This window comes from Festucalex cinctus, chromosome 9 (genome assembly GCF_051991245.1).
Source record: "Festucalex cinctus isolate MCC-2025b chromosome 9, RoL_Fcin_1.0, whole genome shotgun sequence".
Taxonomy (NCBI): Eukaryota; Metazoa; Chordata; class Actinopteri; order Syngnathiformes; family Syngnathidae; genus Festucalex; species Festucalex cinctus.
Window position 1 is genome coordinate 16,155,343 of NC_135419.1, and position 25,932 is coordinate 16,181,274.

At 37.5% G+C, this 25,932-nt stretch overlaps 1 protein-coding gene across 4 annotated transcripts in view; it reads left to right on the top strand.

The window, feature by feature from the left end:
* Positions 1-25,932, top strand: part of ldb2a (LIM domain binding 2a) — a 70,096-nt gene that overhangs the window by 40,979 nt on the left and 3,185 nt on the right. Inside the window, exons 4-8 of one of the 4 annotated variants that reach the window (XM_077532579.1) lie at positions 6,257-6,379; positions 10,609-10,692; positions 13,844-13,967; positions 15,762-15,815; positions 17,142-17,278. In XM_077532579.1, the coding sequence (XP_077388705.1) occupies positions 6,257-6,379; positions 10,609-10,692; positions 13,844-13,967; positions 15,762-15,815; positions 17,142-17,278 (522 nt within the window). Of the gene's footprint in view, positions 1-6,256; positions 6,380-10,608; positions 10,693-13,843; positions 13,968-15,761; positions 15,816-17,128; positions 17,279-25,932 lie in introns of all 4 variants that reach the window. The other 3 variants (XM_077532580.1, XM_077532577.1, XM_077532578.1) reach the window with 3 other exon arrangements.

Genomic DNA, 25,932 nt, shown 5'->3' on the forward strand with positions numbered 1-25,932 from the left:
AACGCCCCCCCCCACCCCCCCCCCACCCCACCTCAACACCCCCCCTCATCCCCTTGCTCGCTCATTCTCCCTTCCCTCTCTCCTCCACCGTTCTCCCTCTCAGCCCACCCCCTCCCCTACACCCCTCCTCTGCGCACCCTCGACACACACACACGCAGACGCACACACATGCATCCTTCATCCCTAGAGAAATCATCCCCAGCTCCCATCTCGCTCTCTCCTCCACCCTCTCCCTCTCTCCCTCTTTTCTCTCGCTCGTTCTCGCTGTCTGTCTCGTTCTTTGAATGTCTCTCGCCCACAATTCCACATTAATGGCGCGAGCACATTTTGAGTTTTATTTGCGATTCACGCCAGTCTTTTCTTCTTGATTTTTTTTTTTTCCTTTGGGGGGGTGGTTGGGTGGTATGTTAATAACAGTGTCATAATACATTGTTATTTTCTGTAATAAATGTGTAACAACGATGTAATAAATGTTAAACATGTAATAATGCTACTTGTTACAAAATAAATTAGTAATAACATTATAATAACATAATGCTCAATTAAACATTTCAAGGTTAACTTGAAACATTTTTTTAAATGTATAACTTGTTTTTGTAATAAATGTGTAACAACAATGTAATAACAAGTGTTAAGAGTATAATAATGCTACTTGTTACAAATTAAATTGTAATAATGTTGTAATAATAACGTCATGCTAAATTAAACATCATTTTAAGGTTAACTTGAAATATTTTTTAAACTGTATAACGTGGATAAAACAAAATACAATTGTATCTTTCATTGTGAAGTGCAAAAAAAACTTATTTTCCAAATTTAGGCTTTTGTGCAAAGCTTTAATTGGTGGAAAACATAAATTTAGATGACTACAAAGAAAACCTCACAAGTTTTTGCATACAAAACCTACATATTTGAATGTTTTTTTAATAACTATTTTGTCATACATTTTCTCATGACCCAATGCTAATTTGTACAAACCTAACTTTTATTACACACAAAATAACATTACATCCATGTTAAAGTAAAAAATAAATAAATAAATAAAAGAAATTAAATAAAAAAAAGAAAAATTTGAGTGCAGTCGGACTTTAATTAACTGGGAGAAAAATTACATATTCATCAACTTTTTTTATATAAATTTTAACATGTCAAGTTAAAAGAAAAAAAATCCAAGTGTGGGGATTTTTATGCAAAATTTGAATATGTAGAAAACTTATGTATTTATACAGTAATCTTATTTTATTTCTTTATTTTTTTAAATATAATCTCATTAATGCTACATTTATTTGTCTAATTACATGCAGTTATTACATTTGTAAATATAAAATAATACATTTGAGTGTAGGATTTTGTGCAAAATTTCAATTAATAGAAAACACATTTTTGAAATTACTTTAATTTTTTAATATGTTTGTGATACATGCTGATAAAACGTACACTAATTTGAATCAAATTAATGTCTAATTACGTAGTACAAAACACTGCATTCATGTGTGTGTGTGTGGGGGGGGTGTAATTGATTTTTTTCTGACAAAGGATTTTATTTATTTTTTTTTTTTTTTACAAAAATTAAATTAGTAGATTTTTTTTGTGTTTCTTTGTGATCTAATCTCATCAGCTCTAATTTAATTCACGTAGAAGTATTATCTAATCAGAGGCAAAAATATTTACATTTCCGAGAAAAAAATAAATAAATCATTTTTACAGTGTTGAATGTTATGCAGAATAATTAGTAAAAAAAAAAAAAAAAAAAAGTTGATGTTACATTTAAAAATTAGAAAAATATTTTTAAATGCAGGATTTTGCAAAAACTGGAATTAGACTAAAACATGCATTGTTTTGACTTCATTTTTTTAGTAAACTTTAATGCATACTCATCAATTATGATAATTTGCACAAAGTAAATAAAATCATCATCATCATCATCATCAGCATCATACCAGAAGTTTACATGACACAGTGTAAGTCCCATTGTTATGCCTTTCCATCAACTTTTGTCCTGTCATTTTGTATTCGCCGCCAATGTCTGGCATCATACAAATTGATTTGGGCCGCGCTTGGCTCGCGTGTCACTAATTGATTGAGCGTCGCTGTGTTGTCCTTTGGCGCTCCGCGGCGTCGGAGATGCCCTCGTCTCAGCGCCGCCGTGCGCAAGATTTATGACCCCCTCGGTCCTAAATCAATAGCGGGTGGGGGCGGTTCTGCGAGGGGGCTCCGACTGTTTAATGGAGCGCTTTTTAATTTGGGGGAATCTCCCTCAACTTTTCAATGGCTATTTATGGTGAGATAAATTGATTGGGAAGCATTGTGCATTTAGCCCGTGACAAAAATACATGAGCGTGTGATCGGATCCATGCTGGATTTTGTACAAAAACGCTTTGCATTCGGCGGCGTGATATATCGCCCAGTGGTGCCACCAAGACAAATTCGAGCAGCTTTATTATACTGGGCAATTATTCTGATTTAAGCTCCTTGAACGTTTATTCCTTTCAATAGCTAGCGGAGGCTAAGCTAACAAGACAGGTGGTAAAATCGAAATTAAATCCACAAGTGTATGTTTGTAAGGTGGTGTCTCAAACTTTTTCAAGCTACGTGCTGTCACTTTTTTTTTTTTTTTTGGTCTGGAGTTGTGAGCAAAAAATAGATTATTAAAATCAATTTTGTAGCAGTTCGAAACTTTTTAACGACTTATATTTGGGTATAAACAGTAGCAACGTATGTAGAGAGATACGCATTTGTTCTTAATCCTCTGCAAAGAATGATTATGTATGTCTTGTACTGCCCCCTGGAGGCCAAGGTGCGCACATCAGAAAAAGGCCCATTCACTTAAAACATGATTTTAAAAAAAATGCATAATCATTATTTACATTGTCTTCTTCTACTTATTAAAAACTCTCAAATATTTTTTATTGGTGTTTCGCTGGAACGGATTAATAGCATTTCAATTCATTTTAATGATGAAAGATGATTTATTGCCATTGTTTCAGTTTCCTTACAGTCCGCATTGCAAAGTGTAGTTTTTTTTTTCCCCCAGCTACAGCGCCATCTGCTGGATCTGGTTGCTCACTGCCCCTTCATGGCCCCAATGCAAGCAGACAGAAACATTCATGAAAAACGACATGCCTCGAGGGAGTTCAGTGGAAATGTAGCTTTTGCGTAATCATGTGACCATGCGGCCCTACTTTGACCCCGTATGTGCGTGTATGTAGGGGCATGGGTGGAACATCTGGCGGACAGAGGGATTGGAGCGGCTTTTATTTATTTATTTATTTATTTATTTATTTATTTATTTATTTATTTATTTACTTACTTACTTACTTACTTACTTACTTACAATGGTTTACTTTTACACGCTGGAGGATTTTATGGCAAATGCTGCTTAGACCGTTGACAGATAGTATCGTCGACTTTTTAAAAAAAAGATAAAAAATTACGTATTGTAATTACATTAAAAACAAATGTTTAAAATGGCACTCACTGTTCTAATACTTTTGGAGGAGGTTGTAGGTCTTGTCCCACTTCTTTTGGTGCTTTAATATTACCCACCACTCCTCCACAATATGACTTGATCTTTTTCTTACTATACCTTTTGGAATTAATAAACTATATTAATCCATGTGGAAGGTTGTACAAAAGAACTATTTTACAAATGTCACTATTGCATTTAATCTGATCGTGACCAACTACAAGCAAGCCCTTTGGCAAACATCATCGTCTACATGAATAAATTATGAAAACATTGGATGTAAAAGTCTACACACCCCTGTTCAAATGCCACATCTTTGATATTTAAAAAAAAAAAAAAAAAAAAAAAAAAAAAAGCAGACCGAGATAAATTCTGAAAGTTTAGCCAACATAAATGTGACCTTTAACCTGTATAACGCAACTGAAAAAAAAATGTTGGGAAGGCTAAATAAAAAACAAAAAACAAAAAACAACCACAATAAAGTGTTTTTAAAAGGAAGCTAACATATTCAAAGTACCTCTGATTCGGTTTTTTTGTATTATAATTATTATTATTATTACTATTATTATTATTATTATTATTGTTTTTTAATTGAGTTATAGTAATTGTAAGTTACATTTATTTAATAGTGTAAAAAGTTTTTGCAATTATTTATCTTGGTCTCTTGGTCATTTGAGCAGCGGAGCGTAAACCTTTTAGATCATCAAAATGTAGTTATTTAATAATATATCATAATTTAAAAAAAATAAATATTCATCCATTTAAAACTATGCGGTTTCATATGAATAGAATTAAGTGAATTTAATATTTAATGTAATAATTTTCTTCATACATCTCTTAAGATCTATCCCATGTCCAGTGCTGTTCATGCACAACAGCAAAATGGGAAAAAGGTTTATTGCAATCTGTAAAGTTGTTCCCATATTGGAGAAAATGATTCTTAACTTGGATTACTAAAAACATGCACCAAAAAAAAAAAAACGAAGCTATTTTTACTGCTAGCTATAAAATGAGTTATTTTGCTTTCTGCATGCGGGCCTTCTCTGGAGCAGCCTTGCTTTCCTGTAAAAAAAAAAAAAATGTAAAAGTGTATCATCCAACGAGGCTGTTTGAGAAGCCCGAGACAAAAGAAGTTCAGGTCAGCCAGAGTTGCCAATTAGGCGAGAGAGAGCGAGAGAGAAAGCGAAAGAGCGAGCGAGAGAGAAAGCGAAAGAGCGAGAGAGAGAGAGAGAGAGAGAGAGAGAGAGAGAGAAAAAGGATGAAGGAAGAGAACATTTTCTAGCCCCCTTTAGCTGAAGCCAGCGCTCGCCGGGGCGCTCGCTCACTCGCTCGCTCCAGCTTCTCCCCGCTCCGCGTTACCGTGACAACCGGCAGTCCAGAGAGGAACGGAGAGAGAGGAGAGAGAAAAAAAAAATCAGCTGATTAGTCGGCATGGCAACGGCCAAGATGTAATCCCAGCAGACACACTTGCTCTAATCAATGCCCCCCACCCCCCACCCCACCCCCCGTGCAGTTGCTCTCTTGAGGATCAACAAGAAGGATGCTGCCGGCCATATTGCGCCCCACATGGACCCCCACCCCGTGCTGCTGCCGCCACGCCTCAGTCACGTACTCAAAACAAATAATTAGTCAAAGATGGGAAATATTACAAACCGAGTGACTTTTTGAGACTGAATCTGTAAAATGATTATCAAACTTTTACATCAAAGTTGGGTTAAGAATAACCCAATTACGTGTCAAAAAGGGACCAACCACTTTTTACATGTGTCTATGTGCCCGTTTTTTTTTTTTTTTTTTTTTTTTTTGGGGGGGGGGGGTTAACAAAACATCCTGAAATCTTGGTGAATGAATGAATGAATGAATGAATAAATAAATAAATAAATAAATAAATAAATAAATAAATACATACATAAAGGGACAGTGTGTATAATTTTTTCTTTTTTTTTCATGTTTATTAATTTTAAAAATCTACTACTGATTTCAATATTATGCAAAAAAAAATAGGTTCTATCACATCAACATATTTTATATATATATATATATATATATATATATATATATATATATATATATATATATATAATCGTAGGTCTAAAATGATCACTAATCATGTTACATAGGTCGTACCGCGCCAAACAGGAGGCTGACATGTTTCACTGCAACAGATACCTGGAGGAGAAGAACTTTGCTAATTGGTGGTAGGCTTGTCAAGTGTGGTCTCTCTTTAGGCACCGTTCAAAATGCACGCGCTCCAAACTAAGGTTGTTGCATTCTATTAGTTCCCCACTAGATGGCACTAAATTCTAAACACTGTCTCTTTAAACAAAAAAAATATATTTGTTTTGTACAAAGTAACTGCAACTTACCCAAAATGGATGACTTTTCAGTTTTGGGCATGGGTCCTTGAGATTTTTTTTCGTGACGTGTTTTGATAGCCCAGTGATTTTTAACTATAAATAAATAAATTTAAAAAATGTAAAAAATTAAAAAGACCCTCTCCATCATCAACTTCCTCCAAAACTATTTGGAGACAGTATCAGTCGGGTATTATTTGAAATCTCGTGAGAATTGTGCCCTTACAAACGGCTATTTTTTTAACAGGGGTGTGTAGACTTTTTTTTATTTTTATTATTTTTTTATTTTTTATTTTTTTTATATCCACTCTAGAGAGAGGACATTTACTTGTTGATTTTGCTGTTGGCAAAAGTTTAAGCCTTGGCGGAGGTGTGTCTCCCCCCCCGCCCCCCACACACACACAAATGACTTTAACAAGTGTCAATGTGGCGGCAGGTTTGCACGGAAGGTCGTCTGATCGTGGAGTTCGTCTTCGACGACTTGATGAGGATCAAGACGTGGCACTTTACCATCCGGCAGTACCGAGAGCTCATCCCCCGCAGCATACTGGCCATGCATGTGAGTTGTGCCGCCACACACGATTGCAACACACGCACACACCATCACCCAGAAATTCAGGGACATTGAAGCAGAAATATATATATTTTTTTTTTTAAGCCAGAGGTATTGTCTGATGGAGAGGTTGGATAATAATAATCGGCTTAATGCCAGTAAGTGACATTCAGTCCCTTTATCTGTTGACTATGTCTAGACATGCAAGCTGTGCAAAAACACACACACAAATCTAATTATTCTGCACAATTATAACACGCCAAAGCCGTTTTAACTCTATATAGACAATTTGTTAATCAAATAATCATTCCATCAAAAGTTGGATTAGAGAACCTTAATTGTAGAAGGGCCTTTTTTTCTGTTCCCGTGCACAAAAAGCAAATGGTCCAAGGAGGATGAATTTGGTATGGAAGAACAGGCCCCTTAAAACACTTTTTGGGATGAGCTCTTTGTGTCCCAATACTTTTGTCCACATGTTTTATTTCACCTCCTGTAGGTGACGTATATCCCATTACTTTTATCCACAAGTTGCATTCCACTGCACGAAGGTGACATGTCCCAAATGTTTTTGTCAATATGCAAGTGGCATGAGTCAAAAATGTTCTTCCCATATGTTGTGTTAATTACTTCCTGATTATTGAACATCTGTCCCAATACTTTTGTTTGTATGTGATAGTTCCTTTGCTGTTCGTGGTATTTGTCTCAAAACTTATGTCCGCATATTGTCGCTGATGTATGTCCCAATACTTATTGTAACGCCAGTCTCATGTATTTATGGGATTAACACTCAGCCTGGTCGTACTATGAGTGGGGTCCTGAGTACTTTAACAACTAATTCAATTCCCTTAGTAAACATGAGATACAGTAATAGAAAGATCTTAGGATTGACGTAAATTAGAATTTGTCCTATATTAAAATTTGGCGGTGCCTCCACTTAGTAGGAAAATTATTATTATCTGACCTCTTTTGTCCACTAAGAATAATTAAAGTAACTTGGGAATATTACTTAGATCAATATACTACGGTATTTAAAAGAAACACACAAACACAGTAAATTCAATTGCAAACAGTATGAACCATTTAGTAAGCAAAAATAATAAAAGAGACAATTAAATGAAAAAAATTCAAATTTCTCCTAGCAAAAAAAAAAAAAAAAAAAAAAATCAGTCCAGTTATCGTTGCAGGCCTGATGTTGCTTGGGTGCGTTACAAACATAAAACTGGCGAAACAAGAAAAACAAACTTGCCACTTGCCGTGCATGGGTAAATTGGTACTCACGAATCCAAAGTTCCCGGGTAGCTGATGACATGTGATGAGTGATGAGAGATGGAAACATGTCATTTGCATTCATTTCAAGGCAGAGTCACCTGACACCCATCCTAATACATTTGCCCATATATTTTGCATCATATATGATGTCATTGTGTATGTAATGTGTGTGCATGTGTTTGTTTTGGCCAAATCTTCTATGAATTTTACCTCGCCGATAAATTAGCCCCTCTGGGTGCCGTCGCGCTAATTCCTGAAGAGGTGCATTTTGGGCCAGAGTGTGTGCGTGTGTTCAGTCTTTTTGATGGCTGCGCCTCCTAATGAAGGCACACACAAACACATGTGCACACGCACACACACACTGGGAAATACGAGTCCAAAACTCAAGAGACGCGGACCTCTTTTGACTGAATTTTTTTCAAGTCATTCTGCTTATTTGGCGAGAGAAGCCATCACATTAATCATGTGACACATGACCCAGCGTGCTGTCAACTTTTTTTTTTTTTACTCAATACTCGTAGTTGTGTTTATTTCTATTGTGCAAGATGACGTTATCATGAATAATGAGCCAGAAAAGTGCTTTCTTTTTTTTTCTTTTTTCTTTTTTTTTTAAAATTCTGTGGATTACACGCCCCAAGTTGCCCACTGCAGCATCCACTTATGGTTCTGAATAAGAAAATGATAGCTATAATCACATTTTACAATGTACATTATATTGTGTGAGAGTATCTAAAGCTGTTAAGTGCTGACTGTTTAGTGGCGTGGGAATGCACAGTAGCCGTAAAGTCAAATAAATCATCAGCTAAGTAAGTGTTAGCGAGCTTTGCGCAGTGTGAAAAATGCAAATACAAAGAAATAATGTAGTCTGTGAAGACATAATGCAATTTTTCTTTTTGTGGACGAAAACGTGGTCAAAAACTAGACTTATGTTTGCTAAATGTGGCGGCATCAAGAAAAAAAATGTTGAACATGAGATGTGTGGTTCCACTCCAGTCCTGTAGGTGGCAGTCATAACTATTACAAAAGTGGGTGTAGCATAAAAGTTAGTTAATTTTACATTACGGCGCCATTTGGAGAGTTGTTGCATGTTGCCTTTTCTATCCCCCCCAAAATGAATCTATGTTTTCCCATTAATTTTGTAATTAAACACTAATCAGTATGACATAATCTTCCCGATCCCTATTGGTGGGTCACTGCTCCGCTTGCCCCAAATTCAAGCAGACTGTACAGGTTTGTTTCACAATTTTCACTTGTTGCTAGGTAGAACTTTTCCAACGGCCTAGTTGTGCCTCCAAGACTGATTTAAAAAGTGTTTTTCTTTTATGTTTATATTTCTAAGTCACACACATTAGTCTGTATTTTAGATACTTTGTGGCCAAGAGTGCACCTGCCCCACACAATCAAAAAAGGACAGGGAGAGGTGGTAATTACTACAGAAATTACTCTGTATGATACATAACATATTTATTTGAACAACTTTGAATTAAAGAAAGCGCTTTTCTCATCACTGGACCCTCAGGGGACCTTTTGGGGCACTGCCCCAGTGGCCCCCAATATGTTGAACCCCCAGTGTTACCATAGTGATTAGCATATGGTGAATTATTGCCGCTCAAGCTTGCTTTGTTTCACCGGCACCTTCATATTTGCCACGATATGACAAATGAATGCTCTCATTATGTTTGTCACTTGTTGATAGACAGAAATGGATGGTAAAAGCTGTAATGCACAAGCTTTTATAAGGTAAAACCTTAACTTAATTAATCAAATGAAAATATCGCAAAGAGCTGATGTACTTGGAAAAAACAAGTAGACATTTGTTTTGGTGCTGTGGTTTGTATTTTATATACAATATAGAGTAGTTTGTAAATTATAATGAACTCATTCAAACCCAAAAACGTGTAAATACGTTTTTTTTTGTATGTTTTTGTATTTTTCATTTATTTTTTTATTCAAGAGTATACAGAAGGCGTTGATACAGGTTCTGACATGAAGAGGTGGCTTAAAGCAATGGTAGTTATTACAAAAAAACGGACAGCAGGTAGCAGCAGAGTATAAGAGATCAGCCAGGGCTCTATTGCAATAAGTTCTTTTTGTGAATGTGAATGAATATTGACAAAACTTAACTGTATTCTAATGTTAAGTGCTGCAAAATGGAAACAGATGCAAATATATATATTTTTTCCCTAAATCCGTAATCTTTAATTTGTTAGGTTCCATGTTTTTATAACAAGTAATAAAACACAATATTCTGTGGGCCTTGCATAATCAGCCAAAATCCAGTAAAACAGCCGGGAGCTGGGAGCGGTTGCTTCAGTGAAAATGGTGAATGAGTTAATGTAAATACATAAAAAAAAATTCCATATCTTTTTTTGTGTGTGTTTGTGAGTCATCCTTGGCTCGTCGCGCATCTCCCTAACCTTTCTTGGCTGCGTGTGGGGCAGTGAAGCCCTCTGCCCTCATTTCTGCGTGAGATGGTGTCAATACTTCTTCTAGCCACAGCGACATTTCTCACGGCTGTTGCCGGGCACTTCCCCACCTTTGCCACCAATTATCAAAACCGTACTGCTAGTGTTTAGCCTAGCGGTTAGCATTGTTCACATTGTCATCGTTGCACGTGTTTGCTTTGTTGTTATTTTGTGAATTCACGATCATCTAGAGGCTGAGAATCAATCAGTTGAAATCAAGATAAGGACGTGGAAGTAATAATGTTAATAATTATACGGCTTGATTACTGTGACAATAACAAAGGTCTACTTGACTTTTAAAATGACAACAAGTGTTTGTTTGTTTTTCCCTCCCCCATTTCTGACTTTGAGTGCGTCATTTGCGAATGAATGTCAATCAGCCTAATTGGTTGCGGAAAATTGGTTGTATTTGGATTAATGTAGTGAGTATTGTGTTGTTTTGTGTTGTCTGTGGCCTTTAAAGTTGTTTGTCTGCATGTTTTGTTTTGTTTTTCACTGCAGGCACAAGACCCTCAGGTGCTGGAGCAACTGTCCAAAAACATCACGCGCATGGGTTTGACCAACTTCACCCTCAACTACCTCAGGGTAAGTAAGCGTTGTATTTGGTGTATATTGTATATGTGTGCGATAATTATTGGCATTTCATAATCCTTATTAGCCCAACTATTAATGTCTGCTCGCTGATGTGCCAGGAATATAATTCCTCTCTTCTTTCGATCTACTTTCTGCTGGCACTTGAGAAAACAAGCCAATCTTTTCTTCTTTACTCATGCATGTTTATGTAGTGTGTCTAAGCTATATGATAACCACAAACAGGAAGGTTGTGTGTGTGTGTGGTTTTTTTTGTTTTTGTTTTTTTAACTCGGCTGTTGACTGACAAGCTCGTATTTTTCCAAATGGCGAGAAGGCGAGCGAGCGCGAGGCGGAGGAATTAATTGGATACAGAAAATTAGCATAACATTAATGAACGCTCCCTGTTGAGACGCGTAATTGCGAAATGGCAGCACGCGATTCAGGGAAGGGTGGAGGTGGGGAGGGGGTGCAGTTGGTGAAGGGGCGTGATGGGAGGGGGTGCAGTAAGGGCACCTCGGCTGCTTATAATAACCCAATTGAGGGAGACACAAAGGGGGTTGGGGGATGGAGGAATTGGGGAGGGGGGTGAGGGTGGAAGGTGGTTATTCGCCGCTGCATGTTTTTGTTTTTCTGTCACAATGATTGGCAATGCACAAAAGCATCTGCAACACAACCGGTAGACCACTTTTTGTCCAATTATGTCTGCTTTTGAGGAATAAACATAAACCTTTCATTATTTAGGAATTTAGGGTCAGCCGTCTGTCAAGTGTATGTGATTCAAATTTGGGAGTAATTGGGCAATATCGATAGGACACGTTATTGTTTAAAGGAGCGATGCAAAGAGGCAAAATGACCCTAAAAGTTTTAAACTAAAATGGTCAACTTACGGGGTTTTTTCAGCCAAGGCTTTCTGAGATGTTTTTTGTGGGTCTATTCAAGATAGACATGTTTATGAAATTTCAGGATTTTTCAAAACGTTTGTCTTTGAAGGAGCTCCGGAAGTGACATAAAATGTCCGCTTCAAACCAGAATGGTAGACTTTCTGTGTCTTTTTAAGAATGGGTTCTTGAGACTTTTTTGTGGGTCTACTCATGTTATACGTGTTTACCAAATTTCATGTTTCTAAGTGAAACCAATTTTAGGGGCTGTCCCCCCCATAAGAATTACACGTTTGTCTTTGAATGAGCCCTGGAAATAACCAAAAATGTTCGCTTCAAACCAAAATGGGACACTTCCTGTCTCTTTTCAGGAATGGGTTCTTGAGTCTTTTTTGTGGGTCTCCTCGTGATAGACATGTTTACCATATTTCATGTTGCTAGGTGAAAATGATTTTTATCAGTTGGACAAAATCTACATGGAAAGTTTGTCTTTGAAGGAGCTCTGGAAATAACCTAAAATATTCGCTTCAAACCAAAATGGTACACTTCCTGTCTCTTTTCAGGAATGGGTTCTTGAGTCTTTTTTGTGGGTCTCCTCGTGATAGACATGTTTACCATATTTCATGTTGCTAAATTCAACTGACGTTGGGGGCTGATTATATTTTTTTTCTGAAACAATCAGAACCAAGACAATTTTAGAAGAACCTCTGGAAACTTCATAGCAAAATGCTCAATTTCCTGTGCCTGAAAATATCATCAATATCATGATACCTGAAACCGTTTTGTAGCGCTACTTATGAAAGACATGCCTTCAAAATTTCATGCTGCTACTTAGCTTCAGCTGCTGGATTTTCTTTTTGGTATTTTGGTAAAAATCATGAAAACCACCTATACGACAAGTTCATCTCCCTTGGAAATGGCCTAAAATGTCCGACTTCCTGTGTCTTTTCAGGCGGGTGTTTTTCAGACTTTTTTTGAGGGTCTTATGATAGACGTTGACCAAATTTCATATTGCTCAGTGAAACCAATTTCAGGGACTGAATTTTTTCCACCCACAACTATACCTGACAATTTTTGGCAGGATTAACGCGCCTGCAAAATTACCGGTAATTGTGTTGAATTAAATGTTATGAATGGTAAAGTCCAATCTATTGCAAAATTAGGCCAAAGACATAGCAAATGTTCCCCAAATTGCAGTAGTACAATCTGGTTCGCTACCATCGCTGTGCAGTCCATCTTATCCATCACGCCACATGAACGCTAGCTTCCCTTTTGTTATCTTAGCTCGCCAGTCCATACAATACACCCTTTCCTCGTAAAAGGGAAAAAGTCCTGACACCTTCCCCTCGTCGCTTTCTCTTTGGGAATACATCAGCATGTTTTGAATGTAGCCGAGCTTCCTTCTATTCAGTCTGAAAATAGACGCGGGTTTCAGGATGAGGGCCAGCGCTGTAAAAATCGCCGATCACAGGCTAACATTGGGAACGGTGGAATAGCGTGGTATAGCCAACAAACTTCCATCCATCCATCCATCCATCCATCCATCCATCCATCCATCCATCCATCCATCCATCCATCCATCCATTTTCTTAACCGCCTATTCTTCACAAGCATCATAGGGGTGCTGGAGCCTATCCCAGCTAGCTTCGGGCAGAAGGCGGGGCACACCCTGAACTGGTTGCCAGCCAATACAGGAGCTAACAAACTTAAATGTGTTAAATTAGTAATATCTAAGTTAAGCTAATAGCTAAGAGCTAACAGAAGGAATAACGTCTTGTTGTGTCATCAACATTGTTTGTGTTGCTAGGCGACATCGTCCTTCATGGTGGCCATCACAGCAATATGATGGGAAAACAGGAATGAGATATCGTTCTCTATTTTTCTTCTGATTATTAAACTTTTGAGCTTTTTAGCAGGTGATACAGCCAAATTTAAAAAGTGATTCTTGCTCCTTTAAACATTGGCTAATAAAGTCTTGGCGGTGTAAAGAGCTTAACAAATGTTGCGCATATTAAAATAAAAATAAGAAATAGCCTTGCGCCATTTAGTTGTGTGTTTTAACAGACTCCGAGTTGCTTCGGTGCACATGACAATAAACTCCATTCCTCCAACTCTTTCATAAACGCCTATAAAAGTCTGATTTACGGGGCAATTAACACATCAAGCGAGCAAGAGCAGCAAAGCCTGCCTTTTTATGGATTTCTTTTAATGGGGGCAGCGCTTCACGTTGCTCATTTGCATGCTCTTTTGTAATTTATTGGCATTTTTTTTGGTCTTTCTTTTAGTTGTGTGTCATCCTGGAGCCCATGCAGGAGCTCATGTCCCGACACAAGACGTACAACCTCAGCCCGCGCGACTGTCTCAAGACATGCCTGTTTCAAAAGTGGCAGAGAATGGTGGCTCCACCAGGTAAGTGTCGAAGTCATAATTCAAAGGTTTTTTAAAAAATGCACGAGATAACTTTAAATAATAATGACATGTTTTCCATTAATAGTGCTGTCAATTGTCAATATAGGTAATTGTCAAGTCAATGTTAGTTAGTGCCAGAACACAGGAGTGAACGCAATGTGCGGGGGTGGAAGCAAATAAAAAATAAAAAAATGGAAATATACAGGGAGGACATGTTAGTGGGAGGTGAGGATGATCAACTGTGTACTCTGTATAAATAATAATAATAATAATAATAATAATAATAATAATAATAATAATAATAATAATAATAATAATAATAATCATCATCATCATCATCATCATAATAATAATAATACAAAATGCAGATATCAAAATATTACCTTAAATATATTATCATTTTTTGTCATTTTAGATTAATATTTTTTGTTCACTTCATCATTTATTTATGATTTTGTAGTTTTATCATTTTGGATTTTACAAAAAATTTTATACAGTTATTTTATCATTTTGTTTTATTGATTTTTTTCTTGATAATTGATCTGCATCGTGTTATATGTCATATCAGTTCTTTTTTGTTGAATTAATTATTTATTGTATTTGATTTGTTTTTTATTTTTGTAATTTATTATTTTTATTTTATTTTCTCTTTTGTATTGGCATATTTATACTAATTAATATTAGTTTTTTTTTTATTGGAAATTATTTTGTAATTTATGATTTCATTTTATTTTCTATTTTGTATTGGCATATTTATACTATACTTTATAATTAATATTAGTTTTTTATTGTAAATTATTTTATTAAAGGTAAGGGAGCATTAATAATCTATATTATATTTTGTATATTTTTTGGATGTTTATATTTTTGTATTTCTACAATATTTTGACTATATTATGTTATGTATGGTTTTTTTTAATAAAATGAATTAGTCCATAAACAGAAGCTTTATTAGATATTTTATAATACAATTTCTACTCTGTGTATTGTCATTATCATAAGTAGTAGGATCCAATATGTTTAATAACTGCAGAGGATAAATTGATTATTAGTAAATAAAAAGTTATTAAACGTATTTATTATTTTATTTACTTATTCAGGGGTTGATTTAAAATGTTACTAAATAAAATACTGTCAACAAAAGTTAAAAAAAAAAAAAAAAAAAAAAAAGTAGTGACGTAAAGCCCCAATGACATTATTTGAAAATTGAAGACGTCCACCTCCAGCAGCTTCCATATAGCCGCTCCCCCCTTTTGCTTTCCTGCCATTCTTCTCCATGTTTTTCGCGCCAGGAAGGAAGCATCCGCAACATTTGCACCCCCTGATAAGTCTTTTATTTTTTGGGATTTTTATTTTTTTTCCGGGAGGGAAACGGGAAGCGATTGCAGTGCGTCAGCGGCGCAGGAAAAAGACGTCGGATACCACAAATCTGTGACAATGGTTTGCCGAGGCGCACTCACATCTGTCAATGTCAGCCATGCAAAGAGGAAAGATGCGGATAAGGACAACAACAAAAAAAGTCAAGTAGAGTACAATGGAAGCTGTAAGGTCACCATTGTTCCCAGAGGAAATCATCAAAAAGATATAACTTGATGAAATTGTGAAGGAAATGTTTGAAGTAACATTTTAGGCCTTCTAAACTAAGAAGTTAACCGTTTTACATACAGTAGGAAAGACAATCAAGTTCAATTGAATGAAATGATGCTCACTTTCTTCATCATTCCTCACTCTCTCATGCTTTTATGACTCAAAATATATCTACACTGTAAAAATCACCACAATTTTGGCTTTCAGCTGGGCACCCGCAGAACTTCAAAACGGAAATATTCCCCACCAATCACAAAAAAGGTATCTTTTGTTCCCAGACGGACAAAAGCCCCGCCGCTCGTCCAATGCCTTGTCCTTGCTGCATGTTGAAATAAGGCCTTGCGCTACGACTCAATGCATGTCGGAATGCTTGTGAGGAAACAAACGATAGCAGATTCAAGTATGAATGTCACCTGTGTCTCAACAAAATAACATGGAATATGTCTGGCTCACTAACATATACACATACGTAATATTAGGGTTGTCACAAAAATTGTTTGAATTGGAACTTTGTTTTCCACTTTAAATTATGTTGAGATGCGTATTGAATCTTTTTTTTTCTTTCTTTTTTTGGAGAGATCCACATTAGGGGCGTCAGGAGTTTACATTTTTTAATCGTAATTAATCACATGACTTCAATAATTAACTCAAGATTAATCACAAATTTTATATCTGTTATAAATGTACAAAACACAGTACAATAAAATGTTTTCATGCTCTTGGTAACATAAACGTAAAAAAAAAAAAAAAAAAGTTAAACTGACAGAAATATGGCTGCATCTTTTAGTCATCGATACAGTAATTTCAGAATAATTCATAAAATGGAGTTCAAATTAAAAAGATGTACTGTACTCTAAAAAAAACGAGTGAGCTATTGATTTCTGTTGAGGTCATTTTTCTGCGACTAGATGGCATAATTGCAACTGTAAGACGTTGGTGACAGTTCAGTGCATTTTTCTTTTCAGAGCTATCTAATCTTTAACATTAAGTAACTTGTGAAATTCTGCACATTTTAAAAATTGTAACTGACCCCAGTCCTGTCTCCACAAATATATGCATTATTATTAAATTTATGATGCAAATTTTGATGTGGATGTGTTTGCTGCGTTGCGATTACGTGTATGTATGTATGTATGTATGTATGTATATATAGTGTATATATACAGGACAAAATGATCGTAATTTTATTTTATTATTATTATTTATTTAGGGGCTACAAAGCAACAAAATCATCCAGTGGTAAACATATTACATAAAGCGTTTTATTTATTTTAATTCTTTATTTTGTGCACTTCTGATGGCACCCCCCAAAATTACTAGGATGGTTTTGTTCAAATTAAAAAAAATAAAAAATTTGGAAGCACTTTTTTCCCCCTCCTTAATACTTTGCTGAAGAATCGGATCAGGACTCGGTATCGTCAGATCCTCAAAATCAGGTGACTTGGACTCGGGACATCCCTAATATATATGTATGTATAGTGCATGCATAGATTGCGCATGGTGCCGTCCGCCGTCCCCTTTTGCAGCCGACTGTATGCGTTATGTCCCTGGCATGGCCTGTGTTTGTGTTTGCTGGTCGCGCCAAAGCTGAGCCCGCCCGACAGACCACCACCAAGCGGAGGAAACGGAAGAACTCGGCCAGCAGCGCCAGCAGCAGCGTGGGCGCCGCCGCTGGCAAGAAGCGCAGCCCCGCCACCAACTTCAGCCTCTCCAGTCAGGTACCTGTAAGCATCGACTCCATCCTGGTTTGACTCCCTCTTCTTGCTTTTTTGTCATATAGGAACGCCAACAAAAATGTTTTCCAAAGAAGTTCAAATTGGCGATTGTGTCAGCAAGCCAGTGTTTCCCAACTATTATTGAATAAAATATTGCATGTAAGGTACAGCTCGCTTATCATTACTAGGATTGTTGAAACGTTAGCAAGAATTAGCCCCCGGCACCAGTTTTATGAATCGATATCAGGCTCGGAAAGAAAAATCTATTCGATATTGATTATTCGATTTTTTTAAACCCAGCCCAAGTTAACAGTATATGTCAAGTCAAAAATACTGCCTTTATTTTACAGGACTGTCTCAGAAAATTAGAATATTGTGATAAAGTCCTTTATTTTCTGTAATGCAATTAAATACGCACAAATGGCATACATTTTGGATTCATTACAAATCAACTGAAATATTGCAAGCTTTATTTTTTTTAATTTTGCTGATTATGGCATTTCTTTTTACTTGGTCTGAGGAAATATTCTAATATTTTGAGATAGGATACTTGAGTTTTCTTAAGCTGTAAGCCATAATCAGCAATATTATATGGCCTATTATATGGCTGATAATAGATCCATTAAAAAAAGAAAATGATAACTTCAGGGAACTCATTTAAATGTAAATTAAAAAATAATAATAATAATTAAGTTTTCATTTTCATTTTTGCCAACCCTGGGAACTCTCTGCACCTTCTGTTTTTGTTTGAAATTAAAGGGGCTGTCTGCCGGATTCACTCAGGAAAATTTTTAAATACAGGATGTACACACTTTAACTTTCTCTCAGTCTACACATCTGTGTTTTTGTTCATCTTTTGTGGTAATTTCGTCCTAAACCCCCACCTCCCCAGCCTGTATTTTGCCATTTTGTGTTTGTTTTGTAAACAGCGGGACGTTTCAGTGGAAAAACAGTGTTTACAACCCTCCTGCATTTTTTTTTTTAGACTAATCTTCACATTTCTGAAAATTTTTGTAAAATCTATAACATTTAAAATGTATATAAAACCCTAAAAGAAAAAAAAACACATCTTAAGCCAACTAAGCTTTCTGAACAGGTTTCAATTGAAATAGTACCAATTTTTTATCGAATAGTGCAATGAATGTAAACATAAATGGTAATAATGAACAGCCTCGGTTACTTTAGTTACAGTGCCAACGGTGTAGGAACAGCGCTGAACACCACAATAGAAATTGAAAATGTTTTTTCCTCAATAAACTATCGACCAAAACAGTTTGGAATGAGTTAGCAAAGTAAATAAAACACAGAATTGGAAAGTAAAAAACACAGTTTACGACAGCGTTTGCTCGTCCGCGACTCCGCCTAGTTTACAAATTCTCGTAGGTGCGCGTGTGGGCAATGTGGATATGTCGCGTCGCGTGGAGAGTTGCGTACCCGTCGGCTGTCGGGGTTCCGAGATGGCCGGGCCGCGCTCGCGGCGGGGGAGCGGCCGCCTCCCCGCGGCTCCGGGCCGCCGTGGCCGGGCGGTCGGAGCTCCAGCGAGCGCCCGACTCATCGCGGCCGCGTGCGTCCTCGGCCTCTCGTTTGAATGTCATTTGCTTTGGGGAGTCGTGCGAACCTCACGGTAGCATCGGGCTCCAGGTGGGGGAGTGGACACATCAGCATTAGCATGCTTACTTAGCATTAGCATGGTAGCATTAGCATGGTGACTAGAGGAGTGGAGTAAGTTTGTGTGAGTGAGTGAGTGAGTGAGTGAGTGAGTGAGTGAGTGAGTGAGTGAGTGAGGGGAAAAAAAAAAAGACCACACGGATGCATCAAGCATAAACCAAGCTTGAGCCCGCATAAAGTTGAACTGTATAAAATGTGCCCTACAGACGACCTTGTCGATCTTTCAGCTTTATGAGATCGTCAACACTTAACGATCCTTAACAATCTAATATCGTCATATCTCCCGCGCCTATTTTAATGCAAATATTTTCCCTTGTTAGTGAAAATGAATATCGGTTCCAAATATCAGTTATCGGCGTCCTTGACTACTAATAATCGTTATTGGTATTGAAAAAAAAAACATATTGGTATATCGCTAATATGTATCGCGATACGTATCGTATCGTGACCCCTGTATCGTGATATGTATCATATTGTGAGGTTGGTGGAAATAACCCAGCCCTGGTGTTAGTTTAGAGTTTAAATATCACTTTGAGGATCCAGCGTAACAAAGTTGTGTGTTGAATGTAGCAAGACACATGAAAACTAATTTTTTTTTTCTTTTTTGACAATAACTGGTGTATTGAAAAGAAATGACGATGAGTCTTGCTCAATCAAGACCCCGAAACAGGTCACAGGTTCCGCACTCCATGTTCCCAACTCTCAGTCAACTAAATATAGATTCAGTGTGAAAACTTTTCTTGGCAAAGTTGAACCTCCAAAAACAAATCTTTGTTTCACCTTTTTTTTTTCTTTCTCTCTCTCTCGCTCGCTCAGTGTATGAGGGGAGCGAAGAAGAAAAAAACAAACCCAAACGTATTCCGTCTGTCTCCCACACACTGTGTCCTCGTTTGCTTTCGCTGCCGTGTCTGTGCCACGCTTCTTTGCTGTCTCGTCATCTTCTCGCATTTGTTGCCCTCGTCGCTCTCTCCCACTCGCGCAGGCGTCTCACACACACATACACACGCGCGCACACACGCATGCATGCATGCACACCAGGCGTGCAGTTGTTTTCTCTCAAACAGGCAGTCTGGATTGGTGCCAGCTCTCATTATTGCTTATGTGAACCCCCCCTCGCCCCCATCCCATCTACTGCCTCACATGCCCCACCACAGCGCCACACACGCGCATTCACACGCCTCTTGAACACTGGCAGCGCGGATGCTAACACGCTGGATACATATGTTGCACGCCTGCTGTCTTTGTCTGAGAAGTTGTTGGGCTTTTTGGTGTGTGCGTGTGCGTGTGTGTGTGTGTGTCTGAGCACGAGCCTACGTGAGCCCAATGACAACAAGCAGTGGACCCTCGCCAGGGGAGGGGGGGGGGGGGTTTGCTGGTGGTGGTGGTGGAGGAGGAGGCGGGGGTGTGGAGGGGGGAGCAGCCACTGGAGTAGATGAGAAGGTGTGTGAATATGTGTGTGTGTTGAAGAAATGGGTGCCTACTATGTGCAACAGTGATCTCTAGTGGCCAAGTGTGTGTGGTTTTTTAAAGGAATACTTAACTGATTTAGCCATTTTTGGCAGTCAAACATTAATATTTTGCCTGTAATAAATTTGATGTTTTCATTATTTTTCATGCACAATTAGTACCTTTAAAAACATATTTTGCAACTTACTGTCGACTGAAAATGACATCACAAGGGCTCAGGTAACCAATCACAGCTCAGCTTGTGAATGTCACATGACCAACCTAGAAAAAGAGGTAAGCTGCGATTGGTTACCTGAGCCCTTGTGATGTCATTTTCCGTCAACAGCAAGTTGCAAAATGTGTTTTTAAAAGGTACTAATTCCACGTGAAAAATAATGAAAGTATCAAATTAATTATAGACAAAATATTAATTTTGTATTGCTATATTAGGCTAAATAAGTGAAGTATCTCTTTAAAAAACAAACAAACAAAAACTAATAATTAGGGCTGTCAAAGTTAAAGCGTTAACTAAATAATTAATCCAAAAAAAAATCGCATTAATCATCTATTAACGCAGATTAATCACACTATTAATTTTGACCACAGATGATCCTTTCGCTGACAGCGGATGGTTACATTAAAGGTAGCACAGGTTTTGTTTGAGCAATAAATATAACTACATACACTGAAGTTAAACATTTCATAAATGTTTGCATATGACATTCAGAATATTTGTTCATGTCAAACTATTGGAGTCATTTTTTTCCCCCATTTTAAATTATGCAAATAATTAACTGATTAGAAAATGAGGAGGATGAGCGTGTGCAGTGGCTCAAAACATGTTGAAGACGTCCTCATAACATTAAATGTCGAAAGAATTAACACATAACAGGTGGCTCTTTAAATTTGGCGGGCATAAAATGTTGCTAGAAAAAGCCTTTTTAATTAAGAGATTAATTGTGATTAATCAAAATTCTCAGATGTGATTACTCTGATTAAAAAAATTAATCGTTTGAGAGCTCTAATAATAATACAAGCAATATTAAATTGGGGGGGGGGGGGGTGTTCTCCAGTAGTACCTTGAGTGTAATTTATTCCCATATCATCTTTCCTCATTGAAATGAATTGATATGCCATTTATCCGTTCCAGCCTTCCCAACCAAAATGTTTGTAATGTGTTTTTAATTTAAAAAAAGAAAAAAAAACTCAATAGGATTGTCCTTATAAACATATGCAAATGACATAATGTAAACAAATAAAACTGTTTTAGCCTCGTTTTTGTTTTACTTCAGTTTCATCGACATTATGCTACTCCTTCTGGCATGACCACGTTGGCCACCTGGGGGCAGTGTAATATAGAGACATGGATATAAAGCAGGCAGCACCATGGAAGAGTAGTTAGCACATCCGCCTCCCAGTGCTGAGGACGCATGATCGAGTCCAGCCTTCCTGGGTGGAGTTTGCATGTTCTCCCCGTGCCCGCGTGGGTCTTCTCCGGGTACTCCGGTCTCCTCCCACATTCCAAAGACATGCATGGCAGGTTGTTAATTGGGCGCTTCGTATTGTCCCTAGGTGTGCTTGTGAGTGTGGATGGTTGTTCGTCTCTGTGTGCCCTGCGATTGGCCGGCAACCAGTTCAGGGTGTCTACTGCCTGAAGCCAGCTGGTATAGGCTCCAGCACCCCCGTGATCCTTGTGAGGAAAGAAATGGATGGATGGATGGATGGATGGATATAAAGTATGTGGTGACAATCTCTGCTACTCATTTGTCATCCTTTTCAGAGGATAAAGAATATATGCATGTGAGTATTGCTATTACTTAATTATAATAGTATAATAATAGTATAATAGTATAATTAACATTTAAACTATTCTTATAGGAAATTAGAAACAATTTTACAGTTGTTAGATTTAATTAAAAAGGAAGGATATTATCTTTTATATGAATAATAAATAGGTTAAAAATAATTACTTCAGGCGATCATATATAATTAACGCATTCAAAACCAAACACATTTTTTGATACTTTGTCCTTCACTGCTAAAAACGTGTTTGCACGTTTCTTATTATGTGTTTTTTATGCAAGAGCATACAGAAGGCTTTGATGCAGCTTCTGACATGAAGAGGTGGGTTAAAGCAATGGTAGTTATTACAAAAACACCCAGCGGTTGTCAGCAGAGTATAAGAGATCAGCCAGGGCTATGATGCAACAAGTTCTTTTTGTCAGTGTCTTCACCAGGAATATGAATAGTGATGGAACTTAGTTGTATTCTAATGCTAATTGCTGCAAAACAGAAACCAAAGCAAACATACTTTTTTTTTCCCCCAATGAAAGAAAAGACTCTAATCTTTCTTTTGGTAGGTTCCATGTGTTTTTTAGTAATCAAATACAATATTCTGTGGGCCTTGCAAAATCAGTCAAAATCCAGTAAAACAGCGGGTGTGAAGGGGGTTGCTTCAGTGAAAATGACTGGGAGTGAATGAGTTAACATGGAATTATTAATTAAATGGAATTATTAATCCTTTCTCAGATCAAACTTTACCCATCGTAGAATGCTTATTATTGTAGAGGAAACGTTATAAGTATGTTTTTTCCAAGCATGACTTGATAGCAGGGCTTGGCAAAGATCCAGACACTTTCAATCTATTAAGCTATCTGAAACACAATCATCCACAAACCTCACAGGTGGGACAAGTTGTTGGGAGGATCCCATTTGCCTTTGGTGATGTGTTCCTGCGCCAGAGACACACAGTGTATGAAGTGCTGCCTCCATGAATGAAAAAGCTTTTCTTGTTTTTAATTGAGCTCACTTTATGACCGCACCCAGACACGCACATTATACTCTGGAAATAGAAGCCAACTCTTGTCACAACGCTCAGACACAGTCACAGTTCATTTCCTGTTCTATGGTTATCATCATGTTTCCTCGATTTCAACAATTAAGCTAATTGCTATAAAATATGCTAACGAGCCACAAGTTAGAAATGGCGTGGGCTCATTGAAAATCCGGGGAGCTCTGCCTCTACTAGCACCAAGGCTAACTCTTAACGAGATGAGTAGTCAAGTAGGCAGCGGTAATTAGCGCCCAATTAACACACCGCCAAGTCTCGCACTCGCCACCAGCTGTTGTCATCAGAGGAGTTTTTGGCAGTGGGCGGGTGGGGGGTCCAGAGGAAGGTTGACGGGCCTCCTCATGGGAACAGATGGCGAACGCGGCGCGCTTGTTGGCAATCAGTGCGTTTTTGAGCTAATGACTTAATTAGCTATGCAAATGGACAAATCAGTGTGGATATTGTCATTTAGTTGAAAAGCTCACCTAAATTAATTAGCCCGATTAAGGCATAGCTGGGCGGAAAAACGATTGCAGTGGGGGGGGGGGGGAGTCTCTTGGTGACTTTGATAAAGTGAGTAGCATAGTGGTCAAGTGGATGGCACTTTGGTTCTCAGGTTCTGGGTCTGAATCTCGGCTCCGGCCTTTCACTCAGGGTGGAGTTTGCATAATGTCCTTGGGTTTGCTCGCACATTTTGAATTTATGGTATGGTATCGGCCGATCCCAGATCTTTCTGCACGGAAGCTTTCCAGCTATAATTTTATTTTATTTTTTTGGAAGCAAGCAAGACAGGCTAACTCAAATGTTGAACTATTTTCACTTGTTACTGTTTAAAAAAAACTTTCAATCTTGAGGCGACATAATGCTACACGGCTCCTCCGAGTGAGAGAAGAAGCAGTTAATGTTTTTTTCTGAGGCCATTTTCAACACTTTAAATGGCTTAATATCCATAAAATGGGGAAAGGCCAAAAGTATCAATTTGTGAAAAATATTAAATTGACTATTTTGGCTCATAGGAGGTTTACCTCACCTCTTGGTCCAAAGTCAGCTGGAATAGGCTGCAGCTCACCCATGACCCGACTCAGATGAAGCAGTTTTAGAAATGGATCATGCTAAACAAAGTGGGCGTATATGTGCCTTCAGATGCTTTTTTTTTTTTGTTCCCTTTGTGTTGCTATGATATGATTGCATCAGTAAGCATATCTTGGGTTGTGTACATGTATGTGCGATGTACGCGTGTGTATGTAGTGCAACGAGCCAGGCGACGTTGACACACATGAGCACTGAAGCGTGCGCTCTATTTGTGGTGCTGCTTCCACCCAGGTTGCAGTAGGGGGCCGCCGTTTGGTAGGGTTTTCGGCATCTTAAAATGCTTTTGGCTGGACATACAGTATTTTAGATAATGGCCTTTTGATTGCACTTGTGTGGAAATAGTTGAGTCTCCGCGGGTCCCCGCCCCCCACCACTGCCACCATCAAGTTGAAATTAAACAACCAAGTAAATCTTAAATGCTGCTGTTTTTCCTTCTTATGTAATGTGTTTTGTATTTAATACAGAGCCATGTTTTTTAGCTAGGTGCTTGTCATTCAATTTTTTTTATTTTTTATTTTTTTTGCCATACGTTGGCAACAATTCTGCCAAGCAACAATTAGTTATATAAGATGAGCTGTTATGAAAAGCTAAAAATAATAATAATAATAATAATTAGTAATTACTCAGGTATGTGACCAGCAACAGGTGGATACACAGGTTAATTGTACCTTCTGCCATCTAGTGGTAGAGCGTTTTAATTCTCCTGTTTGTCACTGTAGGTCGCTAGCATAGATAGATGAACAAAGATGCATTAGCACTGACTAGTGACTATAGCAATCTTTTTAAGGACACAAATGTAGTACTGTCTCATGCACTTCAACCAAACTGTCAACGGTTCTTGTGTGGAAAAAAAACTAAAACAAAAAAAAACTGTTTATGTATTATTTAGACTGTTTTTGTTGTGGCGATTTAGGTTGAAATCATTCCTGTCTGTAGCAAACTCGGCAGATGGGTTTAATTATGGTGAACATTTAATCTGCTTTCTATTTTACCTGAAAGGCACCATTTTTTTTAATACAATTTGGTCAAGTCTTTCAGTTTGGTCTGCCATCTCGTGGTGAACACTGTTATTACATCTTAAAATTGCTGAGCTACAAATATTTTTATTTTCAGAAATGAATCATTATTTATTTTATTTTATTTTATCTTATGTTGTTCTTAACATTGTATTTGTATGCTTTAACTGTTGTAAGGTGACCTTGAGTGTCCAGGAAGGCGCCTATAAATAAAATGTATTATTATTATTATTATTATTATTATTATTATTATTATTATTATCATGAAAAAATTGTTGAGGGCACTCCGATTGTGGGCTTAGCGCACCAGTTTTCCATCCCTGGCCCAGATGTATCAATTCGGCATATACAGTGTTCCCCTGTTTTTCCGCTGGGGTTAGGTTCCAAAGAAATACCCGCAATAAATGAAATCCACGAAGTAGTTAGCTTCATGTTTTACATTTATTATAAATGTTTTAAGGCTCTAAAACTAGTGTAGTTACGATACCGATACTGCATTAAAACAGTGGTATCGGTATTGGTGACTACTCACAAGTAACATGCCGATACCATTAATTCCAACACTAATATAGGATTTTGGATTCACCATCTTGTGTCTTGCTCATGCACGA